This window comes from Tamandua tetradactyla, chromosome 20, assembly GCF_023851605.1.
Source record: "Tamandua tetradactyla isolate mTamTet1 chromosome 20, mTamTet1.pri, whole genome shotgun sequence".
Classification (NCBI taxonomy): domain Eukaryota; kingdom Metazoa; phylum Chordata; class Mammalia; order Pilosa; family Myrmecophagidae; genus Tamandua; species Tamandua tetradactyla.
This window is the reverse complement of record NC_135346.1, coordinates 63,082,704-63,104,091: the sequence shown is the minus strand read 5'-3', so window position 1 is coordinate 63,104,091 and position 21,388 is coordinate 63,082,704. Positions and strand designations below refer to the sequence as shown.

Genomic DNA, 21,388 nt, shown 5'->3' with positions numbered 1-21,388 from the left:
TTTGTATATATGTTATACTATACAAAAAAAAGTTAAAAACAAACAAACAAGGTTTGCAGAGAGCAAGAGGAGGAGCATTCCTTCAGGCTGCTTAAACGAGAGAAACCAGAAACAAGTTAGAAAAGCTGGGTCAAGTTTGCTATTGTGTTTTAGTCTGGGAGAGGCGTGAGTTTCAAGGAAGCTTCTGAACTAGGAGGCAGGAGTTAGCACAGAGAGAAATGTGGAAGATTTAGGAGAGAGAATGGATGGTTGCTAAGCCATCAGAGGGCTTGGAAGGAATGAGAACAATGCATTACTGAACTGCCTTGACTAGCTGGAAAATTTCATCCTCTGAGCCTGGAGAAATCGAGACTCATCCACAGGTTGTGACAGTGGGAAGGCGGTGGCTTGGTTTTCCTCACTGAAACAGGAGACTAGACGTGCCTGTTGAGAATGAGGAGGAAGGAGTTGCATTGGAATTTTTGAAAGAAATAGTAGAGGCCCAGGAAGGGGCTGATGACCTCATGGGAACAAACATCAAGTCTCAGTGAAGCAAAAAGCAGAAGCAGTCAAAGGAAATGGCCAGTGAGAAAGCCTGGACACTCTCAGGCTCACCTCTCACTCCAGCCAGGCAGCCAGGGCCTTGCACAAAGGCAGCTGGACAGCGTCTCACTTCAGCTGCTTTCAGCACAAGGGATTGGGGAGAGGCTATGCCGTAAGCCTCCTGGACCAGGTAGATGGAGGCCAGTAGATAAGTACATGCTCCTAACAGCCACTGGGCCCTCACGAGTGCCTTAGGAGGGTCCAGCAAGATCCAGCACCACTGCTTACTCAGCAGTGCATTCTTATACCAACTCTCCCTCCTTCTCTTCTACTCTCCTCATCCCTCTCTTCTGGTCCCTGGGTCACCTTTCCAAATAAACTCCTTGCCTGCAAGTCTTTGTCCCAGGCCCTGTTCTCAAGAGAGAACAACTGTGCCCATTCTGTGAACACAATGTGGACCAGGAGTGTGGGGTGAACAAAGTAGAGATGAGGGTCTCCGGTGCTGAGAAGGACACAGGCTGGGAACCACACACCTATGTTGAATGATGGCCCTGCAGACCTCATACCTGATCTCTCTAACCACGTCTATAAGTGGCATGAAGTTCATTGAGGTCACCCAAAAGCCCCACACGGGTCCCAGCACACAGCAAGTTCTCCTCTCATGGTAATGGGGTCTGCTGTCCCTGTATTGTTGAGAGACGGATGCGACACAGAGGCGGCTCAAGGGGTGAGTGGTGGAGAAGAAATTTTGCTGACGCCACCCCCAGCTTGGCCCAGAACGGGCCCAGCCTCCCTTGGAGGACCCAGGAGAGACCCCAAGTTGGCACTTCAGACCCACTTCGGACCCACTGTAGTCCCAGGATCGCCACACGGCGGCAGTGTTGGCTCAGAAGCCAAACTGGAGCCAGCGGCTTTCTAAACACAAATGGCCAAATCCGCCTGCTGTCACAGTGCACCTAAAACACTGCAGATGACTGAAATGCTTCGGAATTATGAATGAATGAATTAATGTATGAATTCAACGCTTTGTTTCCAATGGGAAGTTCAACGCCCTCATTCTCCAGATGTGAGCCAAGACCTGAGAGCTCGGGTTGCAGGCTCCATATGAAGTCCTGAGCACGGGCCACCTAATCACAGACCCTAACAGTCGGTGACAAGAGCCCATGATTCCAAAACTCCACAATTCTGTGATTTTTACCTAAGAATCCTATTCTCTCATGGTTCTAAAACTTTGAGCCTATGTCTTCCCTAAAATAATCCTTAGATTCCAAAATCTGGAAGGCTAGAAGGTATGGGCAAGCCACACCTCCAAAATCTGTGCCGTTCTTGTGGTGGCTCCATCTCTGCCTCCATCACCTGGCACTTTGTCATATCCTCTGCGTTCCTCTGCTTATAAAGACTCTAGTCATTGTGGATTAAGGCCCAACCTGGCCTCATCTGAATAGCATGTTCAAAGTTCGATTTACAAATGGGTTCATACTCACAGGACTGGGGTTGGGGCTTGAACATGGTTTGTGGGGGGCATGATTAATTTCATAAAAGTATCGGAGTCAGAGAGACTGAAAATCCCATCCTGAGTCCCTTCTCCCTGGGAAGACTGGAAATGTGGCTTTCCCTCGCTGATTCTTGGCTACTTCACCTGGAAGCCTGGTGTCATATGCGTCCCTCCACCACGGGACTAAATAAGATGATGTCCACACAGCACTTAGCTGAGTACCAGACATGCATGGTAGGTAGCTCAGAAGACTCAAGGGACCCTGCCAAAGTCATCTGATCCAGCCACCTACCCTCACAACAATGACCTCCTGGAGAACAAAAAGGAAGTGAAATATGACAAATGATCTGGATTGGAGAGGAAGAGAGGCTTTTCAAATAGAAATATAACCGCAAACTAAGAAAGAAATATATGCACCAACAGGAAGGACAAGACAAAACACAGAGCCAGTGGATCCTTACCAAAGACACACTGACGTGTAAGTTGGAGGCTGTAGGAACTTGTGTCCAGGGGTGCCAGGAGGGGCTGAGGAGGCAGAGGGACTCAGATGATCCACATGCATGCAGGACAGGGCCAAGCAGTGACAGTGGCCCACCTGAACAGGGGCCAAAGGGCAAGCAAGACAGGTCCAAACAGAGATCTGAATCATGGGAAGACAGAAAGCTGTATATGCATGGTGGAGTCATAGTCTGGAAGCTGCAGATACACAAATCACAGATGCAGCAACACCCGGGAGCAAAAGGATGGCCCCCGGAAGCAGACAGTCCTGAGTTCAAGCTTCAGCTCCCGCACTGGAGGCTGTGGCATATTTTGGCTCAGGAATTCTGGGCACAGGGCACAATCAGTAGCAAACGCAGCCTCAAAGCTCTTTTTACCTCGCCCTGAGGAGTAAGTAGGCAGTTACCTTCGTTTGCAGATGAGGAGACAGGTACAGAGAACCCATGTCGAAACCCTTAACCCCCAGAGGCACCACCGGCTTCTTTTAGGAGCCGAGCCTGGGACAAGGACTTACAGGCAGGATGGTTACATGGGAAGGTGACTGTTGAGCCAGCAATGACAGAGAAGGAGCAGAGCAAAAGAGAAAGAGAAGCAAAAAGGAGCAACTTGCACTGCACAGGAGGGCTCATTGAGTGTATGACAGAAATTTATGGGAGAAGAGAAACAAATGGGCAGACAAACGTATGCCCACAGATAGGTGAGAGGCAGACAATGTCTGTCCTGGAGGATGCATCACCTGAAGCTGTGAGCGCATGTGTGTGTGCTCCGGGAAAAGTGTGGGGCTGGGCACATTTTCTGAGTTCTGCTGACTCATGCTTCTTGGGCCTACACGGCTGCTCTCTTTAGAGCTGCAATTCCCAAACTGTGGGCCAAGGTGACTTGGGGCACTGCAACCTATTTTAAATGTTCGAGAGACCCAGCAGCACCCACCATCTGTGGTCACCTACTGACCTGAGGTAGCTGAACTTTCACATAGATCACACTGCATTCCTTTTGGAGATATCCCTCTTTAGTGAAGCTGGGGTTGGGGCTATTGCTATGATAAAAAGTAAGCACCGCATGAAATCATGGGAGAAAATGAGGGTGACTACCTGGGCTGACTCCCGGATTTGGAATGCATTCTGGGCCCAGCAGGGCAAGTAACTTCAGTTATCTGAGAATGAAATAAAAATATTATTTTTAAAATTGTAACTTACGTGATGGCCATTCTTCAAATGGCTCCTAAGTTGTTAGCACACAAATACTTATTGAGTTTTTTGGACCCGACTACTTAGTAAACACAACTGTTGGTTATTGCTTTGGATCTAAGGTGTTGTGGGAAAATGACCGAGACCTCCTGGAGGGAAGCCATCCTCTTCCCCACCTGTGAACTGAGTATATCAAGACCCCACGCAGTGGGCCAGGGTGTGGTGACCAGGCAGGGAAAGCTTCTGGAAAGAACTTAACTAAACTAGGTCCAGGGTGGGGGTGCTGTCTCTTCTGTGCCAAGATCCCATTCTGAACCCCCACCTGCTGGCTGCCAGCGGCCCCACCCCTGGGTCCTCACTCATGGAGCTACCTGAGTCTCAAATCTCTGTTGCTGCCAAGACCCTTTTCGTTGCTCCGCCAATGTCTTTTTGTACTCAGAAGAAGGGGGGAAAAGGAAATGGACGATTAAATGGTGAGTTTCTGAAATCCTGGCTTCCCATACACCCCCACCCAGTAAAGAATGACCCCCCCCCAAAGTCTCACCTGATATCTGAAAGCACGGCCAGAGAGGGGGAATGCAACCTTTTCAGAAAGTGGACTGCTCATCAGAGGCCCCAGCCTCCCCACCTCTGCACCAGGTGATTACCCAACCCTGCTCTCGGGCAGCAGATCCACCTGGGTCACGCTCATTGTTGCAGCCGAAGAGTGGCAGGGGGCATTGCCAGGAGGGGCCCCTCCCCTGCAGTGGCGTCTTAAGAGGGGTACCAGCTGGCCGAAGGGGGACTAGAGCCACAGTGAGCATGGCCACAGAAACAAAGACAGGCTAAGGCATGTGGACCTTATCCTAAAGTCAAGTGGCAGATTCTCACACTCAAGTATGAGAGAAGCATCCCTTTCCTGAATTCCTAGACCTGCATCCTCTAGGGCTTGTGGGAATCTCGGCTCAGGCAGGATGGGATGGCCACCGTTTCCCTGTGAAATCAGACTCTGAGAGTCCTAGACAGTTTCCAGTAAATGGGGTCCCCAGCAGGTCTTAATAGTTGCCTCCTGTGGGCCTGACTTGGCCAGACCCCAAATGCCCAAAATCCAGGACCCAGTCTTCTGCCTTGCCCCCTCTGCATGGCACTCTGCTCCACACCACCCCGATATTCAGCTGCTCCCGAAGTCTGCCGGGGGAGGGGGAGGAGCTGAGGGGGGCACGAACAGCACATTGCAGGGGTCTGGCACATGGGAGGCAATCCTGTCGACTTGTGGGAGGACCCCACCTCCCAGCCTCCTCTCTCTCCTCCCACTGCAGAGCACCCTGAAGACACTCTGCCAGCTAGCTCCTCCGTGAATTCTCCAGAAAAGGGAGCCTCCCCTGGGAGCTGGCTATCCCTGAGGTGGGGCTTAGCTCTCTGAGAACTCAAGTGGAGGCAGAGCCCCGGCTTTTCGGTCCCTTTGCCTCCCTTTCTTTCACCTGCACGATGTGGAATCTCTGGCCCGCTCCAAGGGTAGTCCCGCCGTCACAGCCGCCTGCTCATTGCCACCGTTTCAGCACAGGCAGAGAAGGCAGGAAGCCTAATGATGCAGAGAGTGACAGAGAAGCAAGAAGCAGAGAGAATGGGCAGGAGGGAGGGAAAGAATGAGGAAGGCAACGCACACCTTCTCAGTTCTCTGCCTTCTCTGCCTTGCAGAGGTTCCTCACATGGGGTGAAGGGCTGTCCTGGCGGGCTCAGCTACACCCTGCCCCCATTGTGTGTGCTGAGGCAGGCCCCCTCTGCTGCACCCCTGCTCCAAAAGCTCTAATCCTCAGGCTCCACAGCTGGGGAGGTGGAGGAGGGAGCCCGCCTGCCCGCCCGCCTCAGGCTTGGCCCCCACCCCACTCCCACAAGTCTGGGTTCCCCCAGTAATGCTATAATTGGGTGGGATTTTCACCGAGAGAGAGGGAAAGTCCAGAGGAGGAGGAGGGGCCGGGCCAGCCCCCCTCCCTCCCCACCTCACTTCATTCCAGAATTCTGCCCCCCTTCCCTCTGAGGGAGGGGTCATGCAGTGACTCAAAGAAGGGGTAGAGGGAACAGGGCATGCATGGACTTAACTGGATCCCAAGGGCTGTGCATGACGGAAGGAGACTTCTCTTAAGTGACAACAGCCCTCGAGACATTCCCAACCCCATGGGGTTCCTTCACAGATGGGGAAAACAAGGCAGGGAGCAGGGAGGAGGCACACAGCATGCTGTGGGCTCGCAGGATGCCTCTTACTTGTGCCCAACTGGATGGGTGGGCCAAGCCAGGTATTGCCTACACCTCCCTCCATGCCCTCCAGAACCACACAGAGCGGCCACATGACTTGCCCAAGGCTTCTCCCTGCTGCTCCCACTCTGCAGACTACACCATGAGGCCATGCTCTGGGGGCTCAGGGGGAGGAAATAAGTCGGTAGCAAAAAAAAAAAAAAAAGAACTCTTAAAAGGGTCTCAAATTCTGATTCCCAGGCCCAGCTGGGATCTGCATGTCTTCTCCCAGCTTCTACCCCAGCTCTAAAAGGACCACATGAATTCCTGCTAAGCCACATCAGGACATAACTGTGAGACGGAAAATAGCGTGGGATGGGAAAGCCTCTGTGGACCGGTTACTGTCACCCGGTAGCCAGGAGAGATCTGGGGGACACTTCCTGACTTAGATCTGTTCCTCCCCAAATAAGGAAGCTCCCCCAACCATCTCCCTGGGCTGCAGCTGAATATGCAAATAGAGGGCAGGGTGGCCGAAGGAAGGCGCACCAAGACCAGAAGCTGGAGAAGTACCTATTCACTCCATGTGACGCTGGTTAAGTCACTTCCCTTCTCTGGGTTTCCCTTTCCCCATCAGCAAAATCATAGGGCTTACCAAACTTGTCAGACATTCCTTCTGGCTGAAGAGGCTACAGTTGGAACCAGCCAGTCCGCCTTCACGGCCAGCCTCGGGGAACAGACTCTGCGGTCTGGATAACCCAGCTTGCAGGGGCCTCTCCTCCCGGAGGCTTGCACCGAGGCAGCCCCGCCACCGTCCGGAAAGTCTCTTTCCTGGTGGGGTGTGCTTGAGGGACAAGGTAAGGGGTCAATATCTGGGATTCAGAGTTCGACTCTTTCCCAGACGTGCCCTGCAAACTCGCAGCTAGACACCCACTCGGGTGATCTCCCTGGAGCAAGCCACGCCCGGTCAGAACCCTCTCTATCCACCGAGCTGCCAGGGCAGCCCAGGCCCAACGAAGGGGTTCCAGCCGTGAGCAGACAAGCGGACAAAGGGTCTCCGAGGCCAAGGGGATGAACGAGGGCAAGGGACAGAGATCCCAGTGGCGCGCGACACAGCGGGAGCTAGAGGGGGACAGCGCGTCTTAAGGCGTGCGGAAGGCGCGAGGAGTTGGAAACCAAGGTCTCCACTCGAGATTCCCGAGGGGACGCGGGCAACGGATGCCCTTGGGCGCCGCCTGCCTACCATGCCGCCCCACCCTGTCCCGGGTGGAAGCCTCCTGCCCATCCCCGCGCCGCGGCCCCGCCCCCGTCGTCGGGTGCCGCCGGCGGCCGAGCCAACTGCCCGGCCGTAGGTGCACTCGACCGGCGCAGCCCTGGGAGCCCGTGCGCCCGGCGCACCCAGTGCACACCCGCGCACCCTGCGGCCGCGGGAGGGGCCAGCGCCGCCGCCAAGCCAGCTCTGAGGACCTGGCCCGCCCCCTGTCCGCCCCGCCCCGGCCCCAGCGGGCGCCCCCCGCGGCGCTGCCACGCCCCCGCCGCCCCGCGCCGCCCCGGGCCCCGGCCCGCTGCCCGGCCGCCGGCCCACCTGGCGCAGCGCCGCCCTCGGAGCCCGCGCACCGGCTCACACCCGCGCACATCCGTGCACACCCGTGCACACCCGCGCACCCCGCGCACCCCACGGCCGCCGCGCCAGCTTCCAGGGCCCGGCCCGCCCCGGCGCCCGCGCTCTCGGGGCGGACTCCCGGCCATCCGCTCTCTCCCGCCCGGCGATGGCCCCGCTGGGATACTTCTTATTTCTCTGCGGCCTGAAGCAGGCATTGGGCAGCTACCCTATCTGGTGGTGAGTGAGTCTTCCACGCGTCTTCCACGCGTCTGTCCCGTCCCTGTCCCGCCCCCCAACCTCAGGGCCCCCACGGTGGCCCGGTGGCCGGCGATCTGCGCCTCCCGCTCCGCTCGGACCGCGGGCGGCTTGTTTTCCTTGGCGGCCACTTTCGACCTGTTCGGGCCGCGGCTGGGCCCCGGGTGGCGGAGCTTCCGGGGGGCTTTGATTCCCCGGGCTTGGAGGGCCAGGTTAAGGACCTGTAGGTCCTAGCTGTCCGCGGCGTCGGGCCGGCCCGCAGTGGGCTGGGGTGAGGCAGCGACCCTGACGCGGAGGCAGTCTTTGACCAAGAGACATTAAGAAAAGATGGGAGGGCGAGCCAGAAGCAACGCGGGGGGAAAGAGAGGTTGTTAGCTGGAGACTTTCTTTAAGGACCATATCTTGCACGCACGCACACACACACACACACTACACATTAAAACAAAGTCGGTAAGACAAGACCGAACAGCTCGGAGCAGTGAAGTTACGTAAAGACAGCTGGGACCCGGCGGGGAGTCAGGGGGGAGCGCTGGGGCTATCACCTCGGCACCTTGTCGGGGGTCTCCCTCCTGAGCTCCCGGCTCTCCGGCCCGGGGTGTTACGAGGGACTCTCTCTGCTAGCCCCCTGCCTGGACCGCGGTGGCAAGGAGGGGGCTGCTGGAGAGAGAGAAGGAGGGAGAAGAGCATCAGGTCTGAGGGCTCCCGAGTGAGGGGCTCCTAGGATCCACATCTGGGACGGACCCTCCTAAGTCCGGCGGTGCACGGACAGTTAAACCACAGGAAGAGCTCTCCCGACTCCCCCCTCGATTGCACGTGTGGGAGTGGGTGTTAAAGTGACCATCCAGTTCTGCAGAGCCCGCTGCGGCAAGGGTCGCCCAGAGTCGGACGCCAGCCGTGGCGGGCGTGGGGCGATCTGAGATGCCCAGGATTGTACGAACAGAAGTGGGAGGAATGCGGGCGCCGAGGGGCCCAGGGCCGCGGTTGGAGAGAAGCCTCCCCACGAACGTATGCGCACCTCCCCACCCCGCCTGCAGGAGCCCACTCCGTCGGCTTGTTGGAATTATAATAATTACGCCGAGGGAAAAGGGGTTGAGAGACGGGGCGAGCCCAAGTACATCTAATCCGACAATAATTTTTCTCTTGGTGGAGATGGTTCAGGAGTCGGCACGCCGGGGATGGGGGGCGCGCAGGGTCTGTCCGCAGCCCCCCGCCGAGGTGGGCTGCGGCGGCCCCGCGCGCTCGGCGACCGGCCTGGAAGAGGGTGCGGGGAAGCGCTTCCGCGACCCGCGCCAGCGCCGGGCCGCGCGCCGTCACAGCCACAGCGCGGCACCAGCCTCGCCGGAGTCGTCGCCCAGCCGCAGGGAGAAGATTGGGGGTGGGGGAGCGTGGCCGGGAGAGCCGGGTGGGCCGGCCTCGCTGTCCCCGGCCCAGGCTGCTAATTAGAACCCGCCGCCACCGCCGCATTCCTGCGCCCAAAAGGAAGCGCCTTTCGCCCCCGCACTCCTCCCATTAAAAAAGGGGCCCTGTCACCAGCCTCCTGGCTAACCAGCTCCCTGGGATCTTTGTCCTGGTGACCCGGGGACAGGCAGGTACTGTCAGCCCGGAGGGCCCCTGGCCTTGCATCTCTACCCTTATCACCGGGGGCTGCAAAACGGTTCCATCTGAATGGGCGCCGAGCGAACCGCAGGTCCGAAGGGACATTCTCCAGGTGAGGAGAGAGAGGAAAGGGAGTTTCCTTCCCCTCTGTACTTCTTCACCCATCGCGCCTTCTGAGCAACCTCAACCCCATCAAGAGCTTAGAGCAACCCTCTGGTTCCAGGGGGAACCCCATCTATAGTGATGGGGTAGGGTAGCAAGGACCACCTTGTCCCCTACCTCACACTTTGTTCTCAGTAGGATTCTCACTCAGTTTCCTGAGAATATGCTTCTGAGGCAGACGCTGTTCACCTCGCGGGAGGCTGGTTCCCTGAGGACAAGACCACTCAGCCCCTGAGCCGCCCCCCTTCCTTCCCTGTCCCCCAGGGCACTGGACAGGGGATGGACATGCTCTCCTCTCCCTCTCTCTCTCTCTGTCTCTCACACACACACAGGACAGAGAGGAGACCTCGCAGGCTCCTCCACAGGGAAAAAAAAAGAAACAGAAAGCCATGGTAAAGTCAGAGAGAATAAACACTGGAAAGGCAGATGGCATAACGTTATAAAATTTAATAGCAGGGTGAGGGGTGTGGTTTCTATCTTAGCTGGCACCCTCTGCATGAGAGCCTCTCTCCTGCCCCCAGAGGAAGACTCCTCCAATCCCGGGAGGGGGCTTTGGTGTGAGAGCAAGTGCCAGTTGCCCGACAGCTGGAAGCTCCAGACCTGCCGGGAGCGTTGCTTTATAACTTCTCACCTTCACCCTTGCCATCCTAATTGGCTCCTTTGTTTCACCCACCCTCCCCGAAATAAAGGCACACGCCCCCGTTGCTTCTTCCCAAACGCGATTCCACCGCTGCCGCCACTTGCAGTTGGGCCATTATTGTGGCTGATCGCATATGAAAGTGAAACCGAGCAGGACTTCCTCACCTGGAGAAACAAAACCAGGAAACAGCCCAAATCAGGGGCAATTAGGCTTTTGAAGTTAGTGTGGCTCTTGGTGGGAGGGTGGAGGGAGAGAGGCGAGGTGTCACTGGCAGTGCCGTGTGGGAATCTGAACGGCCCCCGCTGCCTCCCAGGGCCTGCCTGGAAGTATGTTACCCGACAATGCCGAGCGCTCCCAGGCACAGGGGGACGCCCCAGCCCAGCTCTGTCCTAAGATTAGAAAGGTTTAGAGCTGGAGAGACCTCAGGAGTGTCTTTTCTGGGCTCCTGCTGTGACAGACACAGAGCGCAGCACAAATGTGATCTATATCCCTTATCTGAGCTGGATTCTTTTTAAATTAAAAATCACTAGGGTAGGCATTTGGGTTAAGAGGAGTTTCCACCCCTCCTTATCATGTGGACAAGGAGAGAATAACATGGCATGAGCGCTGGATGGTGTGCTTTGGAGTACACCTTCCTTTTACTGGCCACCTCTGGGTACTGGACTTTGTCTCCTCCCTCTCCCCATTCCCAGCGTCCAGACCAGCACTGAACCTGCCATGTTAACCTTTCAGACCACCAGCTTCCCTGGTTCCCTCTGTGCACTCTGTGAGCAACGTGAGTCCCCTGCCTGGGGGCTCTCCCCTCCAGTCTTACAGGCAGGGTGCCTCCGTGAGAACTTTCTGAAAAGCACATTTGGTGACAGGGTACCTGTGATTTCCAGCCCATTGCCTCTGCCTTCTGGAGCAGAGGGAATTCCTTCCCTGTCGGGACTCTCTTTCCTGCTATCTGTCCCCTCACCAGTGCCTGCAGGATGAGACTATTTCAGCAGCCTCTTACCCACTCCCTGGGAACCCCTCCAACGTCACATCACTGCCCGTGAACACCTTCACTGATCACCAGTCTCTACAACGCCAGCTGTGGATTGCTGTGCAAAGCCCCCAGGCCCATCAGGGTCCTTCCACTTTCCTCTCTGGCCACCCACAAAGTGCTCACACGTGTGCCCGCCATTGCTCCTGCCCGCCCTTCTCTGCCTAGAGAACTCCTTCCCGCCCGCAGAACAGCCCCCAGTGCTGGACTCAGGGCATGGTGTCTCCTCTGTCCATATGGAAACAAGTCCTCTCGTCGGTAGGTTTCCCACTGGTCGGAAGTGCACCGTCCAGATGCACTGCCAGGCGGGGTTAAGGAGAGCAGGTGACCACACTTGTCCTGGCCCGCGGCAGGCTGAGCAGGAATTGGGAGAGCTGTGTGCAGGTGGAGGTGGGGGCTCTCCATCAGGACAGACAGGCATTTGGAGATGCAGGTCAGTGAGGGCTCAGCACCTGGTGGGCAGAGGAGTTACAGCGTGGAGGATGCATGGGGGCAGTAAGGAAGCCAGTGGAGGTTAGCCCAGGCCCATGGAGGGGAGAGCATGAGCAAGGGGTTTGAGACGTCTCAGACATCTGGGCCTGCCACAGTGGGAGGCCCAGAGCCACTTCCCCCATCTGACCCCTACACCACGCCTGCAGTGTGTGGCTTCCCAGAACAGCCCTGTCCGAGGGCTGAGGGGCCAGCAAGGGGGTAGACTCTCTGATAGCTCTGCCATCATAGCCCCCCCTGCCTTTGTCTCCTCTCTTTCCTTGCCTTCCACCCTCTTCCACAATTCTTTCCCCAAGGCTGCTTGAGATTGTGGCCAACCTATAAAACCAGACAAATTGAGGCACAAGGTCGACTCCCCATATTTGTGGAATGTCACGGGCACTGGGAGAGTTGCCTTCCCAGAACCACAAATCGCCATACCTTGCACAATATAAGGGGCAATAGGGTGCCTGTTTTACATATTGCAAGGGGAAATACCAGAAATTGCAGAAAAATGTGTCCGTATCACAATATATTACTTCTGATCATCAAAAATAGCCAAATGTCCCAGGTATGTGATCAGATACCTCAAGGACTGGTAACCTTCAGAACAGGCCTTTTAGAAGCCTACTGTGGCAAATTCCTTCCCAACCTGGAAACTAGAGGAAAGAATCTCTCCTCTCTCACGTCAGGCTCTTTAAAAACTCAAATTTAAGTCTGATACTTTAGTGCAGTAGATTTCTGAGGCCAGCTCCCCTTCGTTTCACTTGATTTGTTGCCATTTTTTAATGACGTCATTTGATTTGCATAAACCTCGAAGAACAGGGTAAAGAAACACAATCGATAAATGAATACAGTCTTGGGATAAAAAAGAGCTGCAAAAATTGCTTCGGTTAGGCTCTCTTGCAGAATGAGCCTGTGGTATAAAATCACCAGCTTCTGTCTGAACCCCACCAGTGATAGGATGCAGCGCATGTCCCTTCAAATAGCTCTGTGGGTCCCCTGTAGGGTCTTTGTGGGCAGAGTCCAAGCCCTAGCAAGGTCCCTCTGCACAGGTGAATTCCTGCAGAGCAGGTAGGGCTTGCACTCATCTCCTTTGTCTGTGGAACTTTTGATGCTGCTCAAAGCGCTGGCCCACGGTAACTGTCCATTTGTTACCCATGCATGCAGAACGGAAAATGGAGATGGAGAGAATAAGTGCTTTTAGAAACGTTAGAGCTGTATTTTCCATTTTTTCACTGTATTTGACAATAATGGACTGGAAATTTTTTTTGAAGTCCCTTCCTAGCTAGTTTGGACAGCTCTTTCCCCACCTGCCATGGAAGCCTGAAGCCCACCAACTCAGAGAGCCTGCGTTGTCCTTGAGTCAGTGAGACCTTTTCACGTGACTTGCCGTCCTGGACGGCTTCCCCATCCATACATGTGAGACGTGTCAGACTTTGCATTTGCCCCTTTTCAGAGGAGCTGAAGGATCTGGGCTGCCAGTTGTTGAGAACTTGCAGGAGAACACGTAATCGTGTTCTGCACGTCTGAAAGGCAATCGGGGTGGGAGATTAGGCTTCTTCTCTGGGATTCTTGAGGGAAGGACAATAATCAAAAGCTGTAGGTGACAAAGAAGCAGGTTTTGGCTCCGTGTAGATTCCTAAGAACGAAAGTGATTGCCAATAATGGCAATTGGGACACAGTGAGCGTCTGTCCCAGAAGGTAAAGAAACAGAGGTCGATTGAGCGCCATCAGGACTTGTCTGTGCATCTAAAGTCCCTGCCCACAAGGGAGGTCCCGCTAACATCCCTACCTAGATAGGGCGTCCATCTAAAGTCCCTTTCCAGACAGGAGGTCTGTCTAAAGTTCCTGCCAAGACAGGTGGCCCATCTTATGTCCATGTCCTTGAGTGGAGATTCATCCACCATCCCTGCCCAGACAAGAGGTCTGTCTAATGTCCTTGCCCAGGTGAGAGATCAGCTAACATCCCTGCCCAGAAAGGATTTCCATCTAATGTCCTTCCCCTAGACAGCAGGTCCATTTAATGTCCCTCCCTAAGGTCTCTGCCAGCCCTGATAATCTGGTGTTCATAAAGGAAAATGTCCCTTCCCACTCTTTCCCCAAGGCCACCTGCTACAGCTAATAGTCCCCTTGTCAAGGCTTACTAAATCCCACTAAGTTGCAGTTATAGCTAATTCAGTTTATCCATTAGTTGTCAGAACTGTGCTATACGCACAGATGGTCCTCAGCCAAGGGCTAACACTGTACCAAGGCGGGTGACAATGAGCCCTTGGTAGCAGGTGTCTCTGCTGCCAGGAGCACTCTCCCCTCATTGGGGGTCCAGCTCCACCCTCTTCCTTCGTTTCCCAGCCTCCCGTCTCATCAAGCTGGACCCGGCTCTGTCCACATCCAAGAGCTCTCTGCTCACAGACTTATTCCGCATGCCTTCTCCCTTCTCTTCTCCACCAGCCAGACATGTGGGATGGGACCCGGGTCTCCGGGTCACAGAGAATTTGGCTACCACCCAGCCCCGTGGCCCCTCACAATGGGATCTGAGTGCGTCGTGGCTTTTGCTCAGTGACCTCCTTTGTAAAATAGGGACATACATGGGAACTACATCATTTGGGGGCCATGAAGTCCCCAGTGAGGGGGGGCAGAGGTGACACTGTAGGCACTGAGTTCTTACTCCCTTCTTGATGCTTCCTTTCATCCCCTCTGCCTCCTAGCTGCTCCATTTAGGTTTCTGAATGAACAAACGACGAATGAAACCTTTCCTAGGAAAAACAGAAACTGTACTCCGTGACCTGAGTTTTGGGAACCATGGGGACCCAGATGTAAGGTTTTCACGAGCACATCCCCCTCACCCACTTCCCTGAGTTTCTCTGATCCCTGAGTCTGGATGTTCATGGACGCGCAGAGGGATGGGGCCCTGCCTCAGTCTCCCTCTTGCCCCCCAGGTGAGCCAGCTGGAGGTGTCGGGCTTCCACATTCCTTCCCAGGCGAAACGTGCCGCCGCCGCCAGGGAAGCGGGCAAATGCGTGGCCGCGGGCACAGGAGCCTCTCTGCCCACCTGCTGGGACTTGCTCAAAGTATGTGTCAGTAATCCTGGCGCAGGCTCTGGCGCGGGGAAGAGGAGGTGCAAGGGAGGGATCCAGGAGCTGGGGGGAGGGGGATGGCAAGGTCTCGGGCGGAGAAGCTGCAGTGGCCCTCCTGACACTGAGAATTTCCAGGGCCAAGGAAGCTCCAGTTTTCTTGAGTGGTCTTCCAGACAGACAGAAGAGCAGTTCAGTACAAGTTGCTTACAGGAAAGAGTGAGAGTGTAGAGGTGGAGAGCCCCGCACCTGGGGACCCCACCAGGTGGCTGGGTAAGAGGAAGCAAAACCTCAGAGGAGGACTTCTCAGGGCCCAGTACCTTTGGAGGTGGGATCCTCAATACAGTAGGAACTCAAGCTCCCAGGGGTGTCCACGTCACAGGGGACAGATGACTCCTGTCATGCTTGGCGAACAGCCCCACACTCAGAGGCCCTCAGGTCTCAGGGTGGAAGCTTCACTCTGCAGGAGGGGGAGGGGCCTGAACTTGGGAGATAGCAATTCCGGACATGTGGTGGGGTGGGGTGTAGCTGTCTCAGCAGGCACTGCAGGGGACTCGCTGCATCAGCAAGGGAAGACCTCACAATGGGCAAGCCGAGGTCCCTGAGACCTTGCTCAGGAGGTCCCCCTCTTCTCCCTGGACACCCGGTCTGAAGCAGAACAGCTTCCTTCCAGCCTGCCCAGAGTTGGTGTCGTCTCACAGTACCCAGCCCTGTGTCAGAGCAGGACATGAGGAGACAGGGCCTTGCCCTCCAGGAGTCCCAGGGCGAGGAGAACAATACAGGCAGGATGAGTAAGTGTCAGGGTGAGTGTCAGAGGTTCTGAGAAGGGGATGAGCAGGGCTGGGGGCGGGGGGGCAGACGCTTCCTGGAAGAGGGGGCAGTAGAGGGTGTGGGGGTGTGATGCACAGGTTTTAGCTGTGAAGTCTGCATGAAGCACCAGGTGCCTGGGTCCTCACCCCACCTCTTCTTGCTTTGAGCTTGGTGGACCCTTTCTGGCCCCAAGCTCTGTGGCTGCCTAAGGAGAAGGCTCGGTCCACCGCCGCAGGGTTGAGAAAGGAGCCCACTGCAGGACCCAGTCCCGGTCGCAGCTTGTCTTCTGCAGCCCCACCATACAGCGTGGCTGGAGGCCCAAGTTGGCAGCGGCCAGCCCTGCTGCCGCCCAGCCTCCCCATCCCAAGCATGTCACAGCCAGTATCTCTGCTCTCTCTGGAGCACGATGGTCTGGCCAGGTGCCCAGCCTTTCAACAGCGCCTTCCCTCAACCAGGGAGCGGGAGGGAGGAAAAATCATTAGTGCTTCCAGGCTGGAGGTGTGGCTTTCACAGCCACACCACGTGGGCTGCAACAACCCGAGAAGCTAGGGGTTGGGAGATTGAACAAAAAAAACTCATTCATGCATGCTCACATGACTGGCTCACCCTCCAAACAAATGATTACTGAGAAAGAAATAACCATTAATGAAAATCTGGAAGGAAATCAAATCTGTAATTCTACCAACCTAATACAAGTGTTTTCATTTGTGGTGCTCCTTTTGGTTGTCTTCCCGGATACACGCTTTTTCATAATGATAAGGGCAGGGTGCATAGCAGGCTGTGCTCTGCTGTTGAAATCCCACTGTCTCCTATCCAAGTTTTCCACATTCCTGGCATCTCATCACCTGTCATTTTGATAGTCCTATCAGGCTCCATCCTGCAGAAGTACTGCTGTCTGCTCACCTGACCCCCCCCTCCATTCCTGGCCCCTTCTGCCCAAGAGGAGGACCACTCCAGAGCTGGGATTCTTGGAGTAAAGATATAGAGTGAAAAATAGTGCCGTATCTTAGGGAAGGGAGGGTGGCACGTGTGTTTTGCACACTCTGATTTTTGCAGAGCCTGCAGGACATCAGGGTAGGATGGCTGATTGGGCAGTTAAACTTGTAGCCCAGGAAGAAGTCATCTCTGGGCAGGTGGCAGATGACAGTGGGGTGTGTGGGCCCCGCCTGGGACACCCTCCTCCATGAAGAGGAGCAGGAGGGAATGTGGAATGAGCTTCTCATTGGGTGAATCATAGCAGCCAGGTGCAGGCCTGAAGGGAAACGACACTGGGCCATGTGTGCAGCGAGGCTTGCTTCAGTCTGATGGCTTCCTCCCCACCAAGCCTCATCTCCACTCAGGCTCTTCCTGAGGCCAAGAGACAGAGAAAGATTGCCCTCTGGCTGGATCCACCAATGCCTAACCATGCGGCTTCAGCCAAGGCCACAGCCTCTCACCTGCATTGGGGCAAGGCTGGCCAGTCCCTCAGGTCACTGTATGCTGGAAGCTTCTGTGGTGGGGATGCTGCTGAAGAGGAAGGAAGGAATAATGTGTTGGCCAAACAACTGGGCTGGGGGCTCCTTGGATCATCCCCTCGGCTGTGATGAGCCAGAGCGGGCTCGTGGGTGTGGAATGAATAAGGATTCTTCTGGAACCCCTGCCCTCAGGATGGAGGTGAGGACGCACTTCACAGCTGGCTTGGGTGCTCAGCCTGCAGCATCTCTCGGGGACCTGTGAACGGACTGCCGTGGTCACTGCCTTCCCCACTTTGGACCGCTCATCTCCCCTCTCAGTTCCTGACTCTCTGGAAATGCTCACCCTCCATACTTCATTCTCCCAGGAGGTGTAGGCTCCTAGACACCATGGGGCTGGCAGTGAAGGAAAGGAGGCCAGGAAGGGTCCGCAGGGAGCCCCTGACTGTGCATGACGGCCCTCGGTGCCCCTATGATGACATGGCCATGGAGAGCACCCCCTGACCCAACTCACGGTGATGGAAGCACCTCCCTTCTCTGGCCCTATAACTCTGAGATCCACACCATAAAAAAACAATCTCATCCTTTGGGTGGCTGGCTCTTCAGGAAGGCTTAAGTTCCCAGAATCAAGCTAGAGGAGAAGCTTTGTTTGCCAGACTAAAGAGTTTGGGCTTTAAGAAGCCATAGGAAAAAAAGGGCATTATTGGGATATATGAAAAAAATTGAAAATTTTATATCAATGTTAAAATTTTGGAACTTGATGACTGCACTTAAGGCAGTTACATGAATGTCATTGTTCTTAGGAAATGTACATTGAAGTATTTTTAAGTGTTCAAGGAGCATGATGTATGAAACCTACTCTCAAATGTTTGGTAAATGGGTAGATGGATAGATGATAGATGATAGATGGATAGATGATAGATGGATAGATGATAGATGGATTGATAAGATGGACTGACTGGTAGACAGAAACATAGATTAGACAGACAGACAGACAGGTTGATAGATTGAGAAGACTGATGAATGGATGGGTGGATGGACAGATGGACGGACAGAGATGGATTGATAAGACAGACAGATAGATACAATAAATGTGGGGAAAAATCGGTGGATCTGGGTATTGAGGGGGGACATATTAGGATTCTCTGTATGAGTTTGTATTATTTTTGTAACTGTCCTATCAGCTTGAAATTATTTGAAAATAAAAAGTAAAAATTAAAAAAAAATGCTGCAGTAAGTTCCTCACCATTGAGTGACACTAACACGCTGGAGTGTCCAATCGAGACGTTTTCTCTGCAACCCTGGTGGTCCTCCAACATGAGTGCACACCAGAACACACCTGCAGGCTGGGTGAGACGCACCCCACTGGACCCCCCCCTCGGAGTTTCTACTCAGTAGGTAGGGGGTGAGGCCCAACAATATGCATTTCTAACCAGCTCCAGGCAATGCCATCGCTGCTGGCCCAGGGACCACACTTTGAGCAGCCCTGTTCTAATCCAGGGACCTCAAGTTTCAGCAGGGAAGACTCAGGCTCAGAGTGGCATGAAGCCAGAGACCAGTGTAATCCAACGAAGTGGTGGTGCCCAATGGTGAAGACCCTTAGGGGGCTCTACCCACGCCCCCATTCAGTGATCTTTCCATGATAGAAAGTCTGTCCAGGGTTAAAGAGAAATCTGGATTGTTCTGTTTCATTAGTTGTGTGTTGGCTGCACAGCTTTTGTTTTATTATAATTTACATCTTGCTGGTTTATAAGTGTTATTTTGTGGGCACTGATGTTTAATATATAGTAAGGGCTTCACAGTCTACTAGAAAGGGGAGGATTTTGCAAATTGACCTATGCTGGAATTCATTCTTCTGCCTGTTAACAGTTTGACCTTGGCAACGTTTCCAAATGCTGAGCCTCAGCTTCCTGGGCGAGGAGGTTGGCATGGCACCACCACTGCAACAGGCAGCTGTGGGGGTCAGAGGGAGTCAGCCTAGACCAGCTCTCTCTGAAACAAGCCATTGATAAGCAGCATCTTGTGAGCAGAGTGGGCAGGGCGGGCCAGGTCAGGGTCTGTGCAGTGAGCCAAAGCAGGAGCAATGGCTAGAGGGGCTTCTAGGGAAAAAAGGGTTCGCTGTAGCAGGAGATTCCACTGAAGGAGAATAGTGCTGTACAAGGGGTGTATGGTGGTGGGCTTGATATATAAGAGGACAGCTTGGTGGAGGTATAGGTGGCAGTGTTTCTTGCTGCCAGCCCACTGAGAGGGCTGCCAGCGGGGCAGGTGGCTTCCTCCTCCTCCTTCTCCTCCTCCTTTCTTTCCCTTTGGGACCTGAGAGGCTTTGAGGGTGCTGGCCCCTGGAGCTCAAGGGAGACAGAAAAAAAGCCAGCATGTGAGAGGAAGGGAGATGGCTGGAAATATGAAATAAAGTCATTTCCAGTCGCCGTGTAACAAACTACCACAAGCTTAGTGGCTTAAAACAGAACCCCCGTTTGAGCTGGGTGGGCTCAGTTGGGTTCTCTGCTCAGGGTCTCACACTCACAAAATCGATTATCTGGAGGCTCTGGGTAAGAATCAGTTTCCAGGCTCACTGGAGTTGCTGGCAGAGTCCAGTTCCTCCAGGTAGTAGGACTGAGTCCCTGTTTCTTTGCTGACCGCTGGCCAGGGACCATCTAGCTCCCAAGGACCGCTTTCCGGTCCTATCATCACCCCTTCCATCTCAGACCCAGCAAGGGCACATCACATCTTTCTCATACTTTGCATCTCTCCAGCTTTCTCTTCTGCTACCAGCTGAAAATTCTGCTTTTAATGCACATGTGTGGTTAGATTAACTCAGAGTTGACTGATTAGTAGCCTTATTTACATCGTCAAGACCCCAGCAGGGTGTCACATGCATTGTCGTATTCATAGTCCTGAGGTTGATGGTGGGGTCCCTTGGGGGGCAGGCCAGAACTCTGAGCTCTGGAGCAGGGGTGCAACAGGGAGACGGCTCCTAACAGAGAGAGAGCAGATGTGTCCAGCTCCCTGGAGTGGAGAATCACTGTCCCCACCCCGACCCCCACCCGCCCTCAGCTGCTGAGCTTGCAGAATCAGAACAAGACTGAGTATGGATACCCAAAGCACGGCTGCTTCCCAGCAAATGCTCCCGAGCACCCTCTTGGGGCAAGGCCCCGGAGCAGGGCTCTTCCCCAGGGTTCCAAAACAAGATTGAAAAGTGATATCTTTATTTCCACCAACCGCACACTGACATTCAACTTTGCTTTCAACTGCAAATGGAAGCAACACCTTACGGCAGCACTAGCAGTAGCCGTGACTTTGTCACGGGGAGAAATCAGATAGTTTCATATCCTGTGCCAGTTGCTGCAGAGATTACAAAATGCCATGACACTCAGCACTGCCTCAAAATTACTGCAGTAGTTAGACCCATGGCCAAAGCCTGTTGCTGAATGCATTCATAAAGAAGCACATAGCTTTAAATCACAAGTTGAATAGTTATAATTGTATATCAATATACTCATTTCCTTATGGCTATTTTTTTTTTCTTCTCAACTACTTTTTTTTTTTTAAGATGTTTTTTGCTTGGAATAGACAGCTGAAGATAGCACAGAGGCTTCTCAGAAGCCCCTCACCCAGTTTGCTCTAAAGTTAACATCTTATGTAGTGATACTGGGTGGTGTTTTTATCACAACGAAGAGAGTAACACTGGCACGTTATGATCAACCAAACGCCAGGCCAGTTTCACCCATCTTTCCACTAACATCCTTTTTCCATTCCAAAATTCAACCTGGATCTTGCATCTGATGTTGTATTCTATCACATAAAACCCCGGTTCTGAGAACAGGTTTGCAGTGCTGGGGAGATGCAGACACAGAAAGAGTGCTGCCTGGGATGCCTCTGGGTTGGGGCCTCCCAGTTCATGGGTGCCTTCCCCTTGCGGCACCAGGGCTGCCCCCCAGTGACCCTGTGCTGACCGCTGAAGCCTCTGCCCCCCTCGCCACCAGGCTTTCGGCTTTTGGGGCAACAGGGTGGCAGGTCTCGTCCAGGCTCTGGAGCCATGTCCTGGAATAAGTGCCGTCCCCCCACTCACAGCCATAGCTTTCTCTGAAGACTCCTCTCCATTCCTTCCTCTCTCCCAGGCACCCTTCTCTGGCCTCAGGTCCACGCTCGCTCCGCTTTCTCCCAGAAGGATGTGGAAGAAAGGAGTTGCCCTTGTGGTTTTCCAAGTATTGGTGAATTGGGGCATCTACATTCTCCTTGAATTAGAAATTTGGAACCAGGGTGTGGGTTGCATAACTAGCTTGGATTTTTAAAGTATGATTTTTATATAGACTGTGAGCTTCCCCTCCCTCCCTCTTCCTGAAGTGGGGTCTCCACGGTCTCTGAAGATAACTTTTCTGGAAGCAATTCAAA

The 21,388-nt window shown here is 54.3% G+C and overlaps 1 protein-coding gene across 1 annotated transcript in view; it reads left to right on the top strand.

The window, feature by feature from the left end:
• Positions 1–7,645: 7,645 nt before the first annotated feature.
• Positions 7,646–21,388, top strand: part of WNT3A (Wnt family member 3A) — a 58,871-nt gene continuing 45,128 nt past the window's right edge. The window contains exon 1 of the mRNA XM_077138129.1: positions 7,646–7,750. Within this exon, the coding sequence (XP_076994244.1) occupies positions 7,680–7,750 (71 nt within the window). The 5' untranslated portion in view covers positions 7,646–7,679. The remainder of the gene's footprint in view (positions 7,751–21,388) is intronic.